Genomic DNA, 13,908 nt, shown 5'->3' with positions numbered 1-13,908 from the left:
TCTCTTCAGGGGAGATAAGATGGCAGGATACAAGTCAAGAATGGGTGCCAGCCATGAAGCTAACCAGAAACAAGGAGAGTGGGTTTGAGAAACAAGGAGATTCTTTGTGACATTTCTTAGGCACCTGGCTCTGCTGTGGGGCTTTCTTGGTTATATAAGCTAACACGTTTTTACTTGTTTGAGCAAGAGCAACCCCACAGAAGTCTTGACTGGTATCAATGAGTCCACCAGCCCACCCTAGAGACACTGAGCATGACAGACCCAACCAATCACAACAGCCAAGCCGCCTGGAGTACCATCTGGAGAACAGGCCCTCTAGGGACTTTTGTGTGTGCCCAGTAAGAAACCAGGACTGATTTTTCTCTCATCTTTCTGAATTAGAAGAGGCATTTCTGACACCACACACAACACTGATGATCAAAGGTCAGCTGCCCTTAGTGTAGAAACACTGTGTGTAGTTCAGATGGTAAGGAGTGCACAATGTAGTTTTCTAAGGTTTTGAGAAAGAGGAACAAAGATGCCAATGGACAGGGGAATCCCCAAATCCTTTTCCCATAAAGCAAAAGGTAGGTGTGTGACCCCAACAAACATGTTCACAGTATCATGACCTGGGAATACCCAGAAGGTCCAATGGCTTGAGAGTTCACACAGAGGCAGACTCACCGTCGCTGTTAATTATGGAAAGCAGCAGTTTCAGGTAGTTTTGTGTTTGTTGCACCAGGTCCCAACTCTGTTGAAGAATGATAAAAGGTCTCTTGGTATTGATATTTAACTCAGGGAATTCAACGGATTTAAAAAATAAAATCCAACAGTTATCCTGAGGCAACAAGACCCAGGATCTTGGTCACTGTCCACAGGCCCTAAATCCCAGATAATCTGACATTTCACTCCCCACTCCAAGAGCTCTCTCCCTGCACCCTTACCCTGTGGGCCACCATCACCCTGTGCTCTAACACGATGTGATGGTGAGGGATGGGAAGCCACGCAGGGGCCTGGGCAACTCACAGCCCCACACCCAGCAGCAGCTACACGTTAGCCTCCTCTAAGCCCTGGGCTCCCAGCACGGCTGTCCACGGAGTTGGTGGCAGCAAACAAAGAGCCTGAGCCTACGATCACTGCTGCCAAATGCAAAGAGCCATTCTTTCACCCATGATCACATCAGAGAAAATATCAACCGTCTCATCGACCATGTAGCTTTCATGTTTTACTGCTATTCACTGCAAACTCTGTCCTTTGATAAATAATAAGTATAGTCTGTTTGGCAGACAAGATCTTTTAATACAGGAGGTCCATGAGGTGGGAGATGAAATATAAGAAAAACTGCAAAGAGATGGGAACTTCTGTTCTAGCCCAAGCAAAAGGTCCAGACCAGACGCTCTGAGAAACAGTCTACTGGAATCTGGAATTCCATGGGAGGGCCTGACCAGATTCTGAGTGCCCGCTCCCCTAGCTGGGGGAAGCCTCCTAACACAACTACGTATCATTGTTCTGGGGCTGTGTGGAGAGGGCAGCAAGTGCCAGTGAGAAAGCACTTCCTGGGGGAGGGTGAACATGGCACCTGTAACCATAATGGTTTTCCCAGGAATTTAAAACAGGCTCATTTACCTGACCCTCCACAGCCCCTGGAGAGCTCTGACCCACTTTCAGCAGCTCTTGAGACGGTCGCTTGCAGCACTGCACTAATAAAGTTGCTACCCGTAGTAGCACAGGGGTCTTGTCACTCATCTGGCTCAACCTGTCATACACACCATCGCCAACAGACTTCCTCTGAGCTGTTGATTCTTGTGGGTGAGGAAAAGCAGGAGGGGGAAGGGAGGAGGCAGGAGCTATGTGACAGCACAAAGTCCGGGGAGGTCAGGTAAGCCAGGGAAGACTGCAGCAGCCAGAAGGCAGGAAGTGACCCAGGGCTGTAGCCTGCAGAGGTCCGGTAACTATGGTGGCTACCGGAAGGGGATACCAATGACCAGGGAGAGGCAGCAGATTCACTGTGCCCAGTGCTGGGGTAGGAACCAGAGGCTGGGGGGCGGGGGGGGCCTCTGGGTTGGTAGAGGCCCAAAGTCCTACAGCTAATCTGAGCTGGGGCAGAACCCAGCCCTGCCAGACTGGGAGAGTCACCTTTGCAGTCACGTGCTATATACTACGGGGACTCTCTTCCTAAGCGCTCCATGAAAAAGTCTGTGGGGATAGAGCGGAGCACCATGCCACTGCTTATGTGTCTATGCTTGGAGTACTCTTCCCCATGGCTGGCAAACTCGTACTCATCCTTCAAAAGCCCACGCCCGTTATGTTCTATTGAGTCTTCAGTAGCCATAGATCAATACCTCTGCTGCCCAGGTGACGATTATGTTTTGCCTCTTTTCCTAGACTGAGCCTAGTGAGGGTGGAGGCCGTTTTGGAATCCTTTGCATCTTCAAGGCTTAGTGCTTTGGGATGAGGAGTAGAATGTTACCTCTCTATTCATGGTCAGGCTCCAGCTTGAGGAGAAGCAGGCACTGGAAGGGGCCTTGCGGCCCAGAAACAATGAGCACACCTCTAAGGAATTCAATCTGGTTATGTGGAGGGCAGCAACACCAAAACATGTACTGCCAGAAGTGTTCCCACACTTGTGAACATGAACTGAGGGCCTCTCCCTGGCAAACAGCAGGGTCCATGATGGCCTGGGCCCTAACAGGGCTACAGGAGAGGGAAGACAAGGAGAACTGCCGCCAGTGTGCTGACTAAAAGGCACCTGTAGGATCCTGCAGGACCATGTAACCAGCCAGCAGGTTGAGCGTAGCATGATCCATGGGGATCAGGAGGGAAGTTTCCTGAAGGTGGTGACATCCATATAAGAGGGAAGGGAAAGGAGACAAGTGTTTCTGGCAGAGGGAACAGCATGTGCAAACCAGGAGAACACTCTTCTCTAAGGGGCTAAAAGGAGGCCAGTGTGACTGGAGGAGAAGAGGGAGAGGACGGCTAGTCACCAGAACGAGGCTGAACTGTGTGGAGCTGAGCAGCCCACATAAGGGTCACTGGACTGTACTCTGAGGAAAATGGGAAAGTCAGTGGCACATTCTAAGGAAGGGGTGACAATAATGACCTTTGACCGTCATTTGAGTACTGCTATCTGCCAGGCCCTACTCAAGTGCTTTACGTTCACGATTTCTAGTCCCGCCTCAGGGTGGCCCCACTCAGATGCGAGATGCCAGGAGATGACGGGGCCTAGACTAGGCTTAGTGGTACAACAGATGGAGGCAAGGTCTGGAGAGTTTCACCAGGGGCAGAGATTTATAGAACCGATGACCCTGGCATTGGAGGTGGGAGGAAAAACCCCCAAGTTTCAACTTTGAGTATCTGGGTAAGTGGTGGACGGCCGGGGGATGCTGTCGGTTGTGGCCAATTCCATTTCAGGAATCCTGAGTTTAGGGTATTGCCTGAAAGGACACTTGTAAGAGGTGATATAGGTGTGGATCCCCAAGAAAGGCCTGGCCCAGAGTTCCGGGCGTGGTGACCTAGCAGGGGGTAACAGAGTGGATGGCAGACAAGATCACCTGGGGAGGTAAGGAGGAGTAACAGGGAGTCCTGACACTCGTGCTGAAGGGGCAGACAGGGCAGAGCCTACATGTGGACTGAGGAAGAGGATGGTAGGAGGGCCAGTGAGACTCTGGGTCTGAGCAATACTGGAGAGGCAGGCATCGCGGGAAAATGCCCTGCCCGTCTACTTTTTGTGCCCAGGATTTTATTAGTGTTCACTCTCTCGAGTTAACAAGCTAGCAGCCTACTTCTTAATTATCATCATTAAAGTTGGTCTGGCATTTCAGTTAAGAGGCCACTTTCACACTGTGATCATACTTGAACCTCGCCACAACTCTGAAACAGGCGCTGTCAGCTCCACTTGTAGAGGACAGTGAGGCCACTTGCTCAAAGCCACGAAGCGGTGAGAGAAGGGCCGGGTGAGCTGCAGCCTGGATCCAATGCCTCCACCTACTAAGCAGAGCTCCTCCTCAGATGCACAGGACTCCTTCTTGAACAGACATACACCCCTGGCAGTATCAACACATCAAACCCGTACATTCGCACCTTATTTGTTTAAGTAAGTAGTTCAACAGACCCAGTTTGTGCCCAAGGAGAAACAACAGTGCCAGAAAAGAGAGTAAGGGTGGCCCGGGGTAGGGCCTATCCGGCACCTCTGCATACAACAAATTTAGAAGGAAACGTGCGGGTTCCTTTGGCCACTCAGTCTGTCTAGGACAACAGAGCCCACAGTGATATGGGAGTACACAGTTCCCTACCAGGTGAGCTGGGCCTCTCAGACAGAGGGAGATCTGAAGGCTGGAAGGGAACTGGCCAGACCTGGGAGCACAGAAAAAAGGGAGGGAAACAGAATGTTTTCTGGGTATTCACTGGCTTGGCCTTTCCGGCTCTAGGCTTCACGCCAGTTTCTGTGCTGGGGATGCACAAGCTATGGCTTCCCATCCTCCTGAAGCTCAGTCTATTGGAGATGGAGAAGCAGATCTCTAAATCGGTGACTACAGCTCAGTGGAAAATTCCATGACAGACATATTCAGGGTAAAAGGGGATGCAGATACAGGCATCCAACCCTCTGGGGAGAGGGGAGAGGAGGTACATCAGGGAAGTCTTCCTGGAGTAGACACTGGAGCAGAATCCTAAAGGCACTATGTCATCCAGATAAGAGGAGGTGACGAAGTGGCAGCCAGGTAGAAGGAACAGACGCAGGGAAGGCAGTGGCAAGAGCAAGGATAGTGGTCTCGGCTGAAGCAAGTGGCAAGGACACTGCTGATGGCCTTTGGGGCTTCTACAGTGGGCTAAACATCGTAGAGAGAGGGATCCATGGAGACTGGGGCTCCATCCATGGTGAGAGGGGAGACAGCACAATGGAAATAATTTTAAAGTTTCTATAATCAAACGAGGTCAGACAGCTCTGCACTTCCTCTGGCAGAACATGCATTTAAAAGGAAAAATGAAAAACAGTCGCTAAAGACCAGAGCTGGAAAAGCAGACTCCATGAGGTCCTCTGGAAACAGAACCTGCTGGTGGATGTACATCTTTGAGTGAGTCATGATCAGAAAGCTTTGATTTTCTGGGCCAAGAGCAAATCAGGAGAGAGTTAAATGGATAATCAGTTCCTTCTCTCCCAGGCTGTGAGAAGTCAGAGGGCACGAGTCAGACCTTCTGGTATCTGCGTGAAGGACTTCTGGGGCCAGTACCAGGGCCCCCCTGTACCCCTCCCCTATCCCACCCTGCTCGAGTTGGACCCCTCACCTGATACTGGCTCCAGTCAATGTTCAGAGAGCAAGTCAGGAAATCGGGGATGCTCAGTGGGGCATCGACGTAGTCCTGGGGACAGAAAGACACCTGTGAGATGCAGGCCGGCCACCAGAAGAAGCCATGGTGACAGGGAAGGTCATGGCCCTGAAGCTGTGTCTACCAGAGTCTGGCCTTCCACAGTGCTTGCCTTCTCCAGGCCAGATGCCTATGCTACCCAGCAAGTGACAGTTTTAAAATCAAAGGGACCAGATTAGTGCTTCCAAGTGGAGCTTTTCAGTGGGCCATTCTAGTGTCTGCTGCTGAGACAGACATGTGAATCTGTATTCAGCATCCAGCAGCCTCCTGTGGCCTGCTCCCGCTGACTGGGAAAGGAAGAGAATGCTGGTCCCACTTTTTACACAGATGGTGGAACAGACAGGAAAGAGATTTCCTATTTTGTCCCTGAAAAATCCTTTGAAGAAACAAATTACAGGGGGACAGGAAAGTACATATAAAAAAATATATGAAAGTATATATGAAAATATGTATATATATAAACATATACATACAAAGAAAAGAGGGAGGGAAAATAATGATACTCATCCATGGAAGAGAAGAAAAAGGAAAAGGGTAGTTGTTTTCTCCAAAAAGACTGCAAGCTGTTCTCCAAGTCTCCCTTTGCAAAGAGATGTTAAGACCGGGGCGCCTGAGTGGCTCAGTCGGTTGAGTAACTGACTCTTGGGTTTCAGCTCAGGTCATGATCTCAAAGTTCATGAGATGGCGCCCTACATTGGGCTCTGTGCTTTTGATTCTTTTCTTCTGCCCCTCCCCTGTGCTCTCAAAATAAATAAACATTTAAAAAAATGTTAAGTTGATAAATGTTACTTCTCATACCTGCTTCCAGTTAAAAATGAGCCCTTCAGCCATGTAATCTCGATCCTTATATTCCTTGAAAAATTCACAGCCTGGAAAAGAAGGGCAGAGTTAAGATATTACCCTTGCTAATCCAGTTTCCTGAGAGGCCCCTGAGTGCTGAAGGACCAAGGTGACCACCAGCTTACACACTTCTCCGTGCTGGTGAGCCCCATCTGAGGCCACAGCTGATACGCGTGGGGACTAGCACGGGCAGGTGACAGCTAGGGAATGAGTCTCCAGTACTCCTTTGGTTTCTGACTACAAGCCTTCCTGATGAGGTACTGCCTGCCTGCACACCTCTTTGTATCTCTCTCCATCTGGGCTCCGTGGTTATTGGTCACTTCTCCCTACTTCTAGGTCCCTTTGTCCTACATGTCCCTGAAGCGCCAACAGCCGGCAAACAAAGCTTGGCTTATAATCTGAGTGCTGGCAGCACTTTCTGCAGTCACTTATCTAGTTACTGAGGGTCACTCTCTCTAACACTGACATCACAGGCCTCCAGGGACATACTGGAAAAGACCACGGACAGTGCCTGAAACATGACAGGTACTCACGAGACATTTCCATTTCCAACAAACCTGGCCAAGAGGTACTTTTCTGAATCGTTCTCTAGAGAAATTGAAAGAAACCACGCCAGGGTAGGCCCTCAGGAATATAGAGAGGAACAGTGGAGAGAAAGGGCTTCAGCAACATTCTCAGTTTCAAATCTCAGCCTTTCACTCAGCTCTGTGACTGCAAACAGCCTTGATTTTTTCATTTGTATAATGGTTCGAGATGAAATGAAACAATATATATAAAACACCTAGGAAGCACTGGTGCGAATGGCTTTCAGATGACAGCGCACTGTTATTATGACTATGCTACTGTGAGAAGAGCCCACAGTGCCAGCCCTGCAGCTTATACTCAACTGCTTGGCTCACAGAGAATGAGGCTTGCTTGTATGCCACGGCACAGTAAGCATTCTGGGGCTGCTGTGGCTCCAAGCCACAAGAGTGGGAGAAGGCACTCTGAGGTAGCTTCTTGAAGTAATTCTCACTTCCTCAACCAGAACCAATACAAACTCTGGAGCACACACGCCTCCGGCCACAGGTGCAAGTCTGCTGAGGTCCCCAAAGGCAATCCAACAGTTGTCTGAATTGTGTGGAGGTGGCCACAGGCCAAAAAAACTCACATGGAACTTCCCCAGCTACTCTTGGGCCAAGTTCCTGTGGGAGGCCACCCCAGGGAGGACAGAAAGGGCTCCTTCAGAGAGGAAAGTCTGGAGACACGGCCCATGCTCTCTGCACTCTAATCCCTCAGGCCTCGCTGCTGACTGAGAAGTCAGGAAACAATCCTCAGCTCTAACACTCCAGCCTATTCCAGGATGCTTCACTGGCAGAAAGGAGAAACATAAATATCAGACAGAGGCCCTGGAATTATGAGCCCAGGTTTAGAAAAGACACCAATTATCTCTCTGAGCTTCTTTGAAGGATTGTTTTCCCAAACTCGACCTGCTCAAATCAATACTGCAGGCTCTAGGCTGAGCTCTGGCCAGGCTGTGATGCAGAGGCAATTTCATGGGAGAAATGGATGGAATTAAAATAGATTCAGTCCCCAAGGCAATGCCTGACATTCATTACCTGAACAGACTTCCAAACCCACTGAAAGTCAAGGATGGGACCAAAAGCGGGGGTGAGAAGAGCCACTCACTCAAGGCGAAAACCAATCAGACTTGTGCTGTGGAGTTTTCAGTCTATTTTGGTGTCCTGAAGGAAGTGTTCCCAGAACACTTCTCCTGTTCAAGGGCCAGTCCAAGCCCAAGTTACTTGGACAGAGCTAGAAATGACAGCATCGGACTTCCTGTGTGGCCTCACAGTCATTAGAGGACTCAGCTGAGATGCCTTGAACAGCTCCAAACTGCAGTTTGTGACTGGGTTTTGTCAATGGTTAACTATTTCTTTTCCTTGGGACGAAGTAATTCAGGCTTGTAAAGAAATTCAAGAACACAAGCATAGCAGGTAAAAAGTGCTTCTCCTGCTCCTCACCTGGGTGTGTGGTGGCATCCTCCCCACCTCTGGCTTTTTGGTTTCTGTTGGTCCCTCTCTCCTTCCCTCCCACCAACACACACACCCAATTGCCAGATGTAGTATGTAAATACTTTGGCAAGAACAGGGGGAAAAAATCCACAGGTTGTATCGTCTTACCATTTTGGCATATTTCTTCCTCACCCTTTTGTGTAACCACATTTCCCCTCTACTGCTGACATACTATACAATTTTGTGTCCTGCTGGGCGTCTTAAGTATCCTTCTATGAGTATGCAATACTTCTATGACTATGTCATCGTCACTCTAAGGAGAATGTTTCTTGCATTCTGCTGGTATAAACAGACAGCGGGATGAACATCCCCAGGCCCACATTAGCTGCATTTGTGGTCTGTCGAATAACTGCATCGAAGGGTGTTAACACGTTTCGGGAGTCTGGTAACGGGTTGCCTCACTACAGCAGAAAGGATACTGTGCTCCAGTTCTGAAGCAGTGGTATGCAAACTTTTACCAAAACTATTTTTTCTAAACCCAGCTCTACTTAGAAATGAAATATAAAAAAAGAAAGTGATGCTTGGTTCCTCACACAGCTTTCCTGTTGAGCAGAGTACTTCGGTCTGTGGACCCCAAGACATCTCTTGGGAGTCAAGAGCTAGGTCTGAAAATGAGCTTTAGAGCTAACAGCCCCAGCGCAGACACTCTGGGTAGGACACTTCTGTCACAACGTGGCTCTGATACTGTCAAGCCCACAGCAGCATCATGACGGTTTGCATCTACCCAAAGTGGCTTTCAAGAAGAGGAATTTCCCTGAGCCTCTCCTCCACGTACCCATGATTTAGCCTGCTGTTTACTGAGGACCTGCCGGGGATGGGCCCAGCACTTCACTATGAAATAAGCACCATTCTCTTCATTTTATGGAGAGGATGAAGCCAGTGATAAGTAGGGTTAAGGGACTTGTTCAAGGACACACAGTACTATGGCTGGCACTCACGCCCCACTCTGCATGGCACTAACCACTAAGCTGGCAGAGAAGAGTGAAGTGACACTCCAGGGGAGGCCACTGTGAGAGTGCCAAGCTATCACAGGTTGTGGCTTGGATACCACCAGCTCACACCAGTGAGGATACCCTCTCCCGCCAAGTACTAGATTAACTTGTCGTTCTAATGAGAAGACCTGGCTGAACAGCAACCTGCCATCATGGGCCCACCTTGCTATTGGCTATGTGGCTCCAATAAGAGGAGACAAGGTCCAGTGCAGGACTGAAGGCAGATGCTGATACTGAGAAGTAGGCGAGACATTTCAAGGAGAAAGAGCACACTTGCTGCTGTCTTGTGCAGACATTAGGGCTCTCTGGCCTCCCTTGCTGGACAAGCAGGTACTGTCAGAAAGCTTAAATGTTACCAGCTGGACCAGTACAGCTTTAGCGTCCAGTGCACACAATACTGCCCTGGCCACAGGTTGTATGCAGATCTGTGCACCAGAGACAAATGCAGCTAGCTCTGTGTACACCAAAGTGCCTTATAACATGGTGAGGCCACCAACCGTGTAAAACTGGAGACAGAGCAATTATGTTCTTTATCACCAGAAGGACCTCACCTGGGGCAATTTCCATAAATAACTTGATCACCCTAAGACAGACATTCAAAGGTTCACATCCACATGGGCCAGTGCAGTGTGATTAGCTGCTGACACAGAGTACTAGTAATGTTGTTCTACGCTTAAATAGTAGTTTACCTGCACAGGGCACTTTGACACACACGATCTCATCTACGCTTCACAACAAAACCTTGAGTTAAGCCTTTCCAAGTTCCAAATGACATCTGAGAAAACCTGAGGCTTGGAGAGGTGAAGTAACTCGCTCAAGGTTGTAGTAGTAGTACCTGAGCCAGGACTCAATCCCTGGAGTGGAAAGCGCCTTCCGGGACAGTGTCCTACCCTAAGTGTGAGAGCTTAAGAGTGAGACTCACAGTGTCCTATGCTGATCAATGTAAGATGTTCCGGGAAAGATCCCGGGTGCCTATGTACCTAAGTGTAGAAGGCCTGCAAATGGCCTCTGAGAGCTCCTGGTCCTAGGAAACCTGTCACTTGACTAGAAAAGAGCTCCCTACCTGGATATGGGATGGAGAGGAGAGTGAAGTCGGCATAGCGCTGGGCTTTGTCCACCTTCTCGGAGGAGGTTACACTACAAGACAGGACACAATGTGTTATGGCATCACAACACATACGCACCATTCCCCAATGAGCAATTACAACATCAAATGAACCTCTTGCTAAACTACTCTTCAGGGGCACCTGGGTGGCTCAGTCAGTTGTACGTCGTGATTTCGTCTCAGGTCACAATCTCATGGTAAATGAGTTCAAGCCCCGCATAGGGCTCTGTGCTGACAGCATGGAGCCTGCTTGGGATTCTGTCTCCTTCTGTCTCTGCCCTTACCCCGCTTGCAGTCTCTTTCTCAAAAATAAATAAATAAATAAACATAAAAAACAAACAAGCAAACCCACAACTACTATTCAGAATCAGGAATGATTTCCTTTAGCAGTGCTTACTTTGAACAATCGAGAAATATAACTTCTCTGCCTCCTACTCCAACTTCTCAAGCAAGAGAGGTTTTACTCTCTAGTTCGACAGCAACCATAAGCAGAACAAGCTTCCCATTAAGCCCCACAAATGAGGACAGCACAGCTGCCCTGACCCAGCACGGGGAGTCAGCCGAGAGCAAGCAACTGAGACAATGTGCAAAGGGGCCTTTTGGGAGACTCTGGCCTCTTTGGTGTTCTCCAATATTCACTGATGACACTCCTAAACAGGACGGACAAATGGGATCTGACAGGGAAAGACTTAGGGCATTATGACAGATGAAGGGAAGAAGGGCAAAGGGAATGTTCAGGCACCTACAGAATGCTAAGTTGTAAGGCCTCAGTATGCCCTACTTTGTAAGACAAACTCAACATAAGAGTCAATATTATGAAAAAAAGTGTGGGGAAAAACTACAGTCTCATCACCTCATTATTTTCAAATGTTCTCTCCTATCAGATATCAAGATTTAGTCTATATGTGAAATAAAAATTGGGCACAGGCTGATTTTTGTTGTTGTTCCATTTAGAAAGAGAGTCTAATCCACCAGAGATGGCGAGAGCTTGGAACCAAGGGAAAAACCTTCAAGAGTATTTAAGAGAAGGAGGCAGCACAGCACAGGTTAGAGACTCATGGTGCCTCAGTTATTATCTGCATGACCTTGAGCAAGTTACTTAACTTCTCTGTGCTTCAGTTTCTCACCTGGAAGAGAGGGGTAGTAGAGTCTGCCTTGCAAGAACGTTTGAAGATACAGCTAGAAGATGTACAGAGAGCCCTCAGCATGTGGCCCAGCGTGTGGTGAGCCTTTGGTCACTGCTACATACCAACTCTGACCTGAAAAGCTGTGAACACATCACTTCTGCCCATTTCGCAGCAGGTGTCCTGTACTTACTTCATACCAAACTTCACCTTCTTGTTCTCCACCATCAGGTCACAGATGTATTTGACTGACAGGTACCGAAGCAGCTTGATGTCATAGCCTCTGACCTTATCAAAAAGATGTGTGTCGGAACTTCTGAAACAAAGAGCCAGGGGGAGAAGATGTACTACACATTTGTTCAGAGAAGTTTGGGGGGTGGGGGGTAGGGAGCGTGTTCAAGGAGGTATAGATGTCATTGGCAAGAACTTCTATTTCCCTTCTCCAGAAGACAGAGGGAGGGCCAAGACAGGACAACTGGTTTCAGGGAAGGTGACTTTCTAAGAGATTACTCTGCTCTCTGGGACTCATTTCAAAGGGGAGCAATTGGCAGCCAAAAACCAGGAAAGGGCTTTTGGGCACTACTTGACATTAAGCCAGAAGACTCAAGATAATCTCTGAGTTCTAAAAAGCAGCAAGCTGGTGGCTGATAGAGTCTTTGAGCTTCCATTAGAGTTTATCTCCCTCCACCCACCCTTTTTCCCATTTATGATCATTTTTAGCCATAGGATTTTCTCATAATGTAACAGGGTGAAATGCGTGTTGGGAGATGGACTTTTGAGAGTTATTTTATCAACTGATCGTGGAATAGTAGCAGGTGAATTCCCTCTACTTAGCAGGTCTAAGAAGCAGAGAGATAAAATTTTTCCTAATCCTCCAGGCTGTCTTTTGATCAGTCATACAGATAAAGGCAAAAGTGGAACAAGTAAACAGTCCCCATTAATTTTTTAATGCCCACTGCTTTGCTGTACACAGCAGTCTCCTCGCCAAGAACAGCGTATGCTATGGAAGGCGGCCTGGCTGAGGCCGAGGTCGTCTGATCCCAGGGGAAGAGCCAAACATTCTTGAGCACAAGCCAGGGTTGCTGCTCTTGGAACTAACAGGCAGAACTGGGCATAGTGAGATGAGTTTTCATGCACCAAGCCATGATTTGGGGCAGCTGATCTTACTAGGGTGCTTGTGTGCATTCCAGAGATGTTTGACACCAGTTAAAGACTTTCCACGGGTACAGACCATGCAAAGGAGCTTTTCCAAAACATCCTTGGGTGTCATTTTCTAAAATCATTTGGAAAGGAGGCAGGAAGAATGTGAACCAACCCATTTCCTCTCTTTAAGGGGGTCTAAAAGAGTTCTTTGCATCAAGCTCTATTATGGCATCAATAACAACTTGATGAACTGTGGGACGTCTAGTCTCTGAGTCTCCCATATGGGGACCACAGCCCTTGCCCTGTGCCTTGGCACCAGGTGTGCTGTGTGTTATCTGGCAGGTTGGCTGTCAGCACCCTGGCCACCCCCTGGAAACCATGGGGCTTGAAGACACACACAGATGTCTGAACCCTGTCTCAGACCTGTGGACCCTGGGGCTGGGATATTATGTAGGATGGAGAGAGACTCCTCAGGCATTCGATAAAATCAGCTCTGGTGGAAGCTATGGGATGGACCTTAACAACTCTATTTCAGGGGCATGGATTTAGCAGTGGCAGGAGTGAACCAATGCACTCACCTGTACCAGTGGTGATTATATACACCATCAGTATGAAAATGGCCACTAATGGTCACTGACCCCATCCCCAATATAAGCCCAGACCCATAACAACCTGGCACTGACCGAAGAGCGCAGTCCTCCTCTGTGATGTCCTCTGCATCTGCCCAGGCATCATCTGCACCTCCTGCCAGAGAAACCTGTCAGCACCAAGGCTGTTGCACGGGGCTCCTCCCAGGGGCTTCTGGACCAGGCTCCTCCCACCCTGCTCTAGCTCTACATGTCTGTCAGCCCAGATGCCCCATATGCCTGGCAGTCTACTTTACCCCAGCATCTCCCTGAGTGAAGACCAGGCCCCTGGTCTTTCCAGAGCTTACTCGAACTCTCTACCTATGCCACTGTGGCATGGGTGGCTATTCTCTATAACTTGGTTCTTGTTCTTAGAGGATGTGGCTCAACATTTACCTGAGAAAATATAGTTGTAGCCAGTGCGTCCATATAGCTCCCCCCATCCAGCCAGGGTAGCTGACCTGCAAATGTGCTGGGAGAGAAACAACATTTTCAGATGCTTTTCTGGGTTTTTTTTGTTCTTGTTTTTCTCAGCTTTATCGAGATAGAACTGACATACAATATTTGTGTCAAAGTGTACAACAAGCTGATTTGACACACATGTATTATTAAACCATTACCACCATAGCATTAATTAACATCTCTATCACATCATACAATTAACATACAATCTTTTTTTGT

General features: G+C 48.5%; 1 protein-coding gene across 5 annotated transcripts in view; it reads right to left on the bottom strand.

Moving 5' to 3' along the window:
- Nucleotides 1-13,908, bottom strand: part of MTMR14 (myotubularin related protein 14) — a 44,858-nt gene that overhangs the window by 16,953 nt on the left and 13,997 nt on the right. For 4 of the 5 annotated variants that reach the window (XM_007075498.3, XM_007075504.3, XM_042979479.1 and 1 more), the window contains exons 4-10: nt 13,624-13,699; nt 13,285-13,345; nt 11,652-11,774; nt 10,293-10,366; nt 6,142-6,212; nt 5,263-5,337; nt 664-730 (exon numbers count right to left, since the gene is read on the bottom strand). In XM_007075498.3, coding sequence (XP_007075560.1) covers nt 664-730; nt 5,263-5,337; nt 6,142-6,212; nt 10,293-10,366; nt 11,652-11,774; nt 13,285-13,345; nt 13,624-13,699 — 547 coding nt within the window. The remainder of the gene's footprint in view (nt 1-663; nt 731-5,262; nt 5,338-6,141; nt 6,213-10,292; nt 10,367-11,651; nt 11,775-13,284; nt 13,346-13,623; nt 13,700-13,908) is intronic. The other variant, XM_007075499.3, reaches the window with a different exon arrangement.

This window comes from Panthera tigris, chromosome A2 (genome assembly GCF_018350195.1).
Source record: "Panthera tigris isolate Pti1 chromosome A2, P.tigris_Pti1_mat1.1, whole genome shotgun sequence".
Taxonomy (NCBI): Eukaryota; Metazoa; Chordata; class Mammalia; order Carnivora; family Felidae; genus Panthera; species Panthera tigris.
The sequence above is the reverse complement of the archived record's forward strand: the minus strand, read 5'-3'. Positions and strand labels throughout refer to the sequence as shown.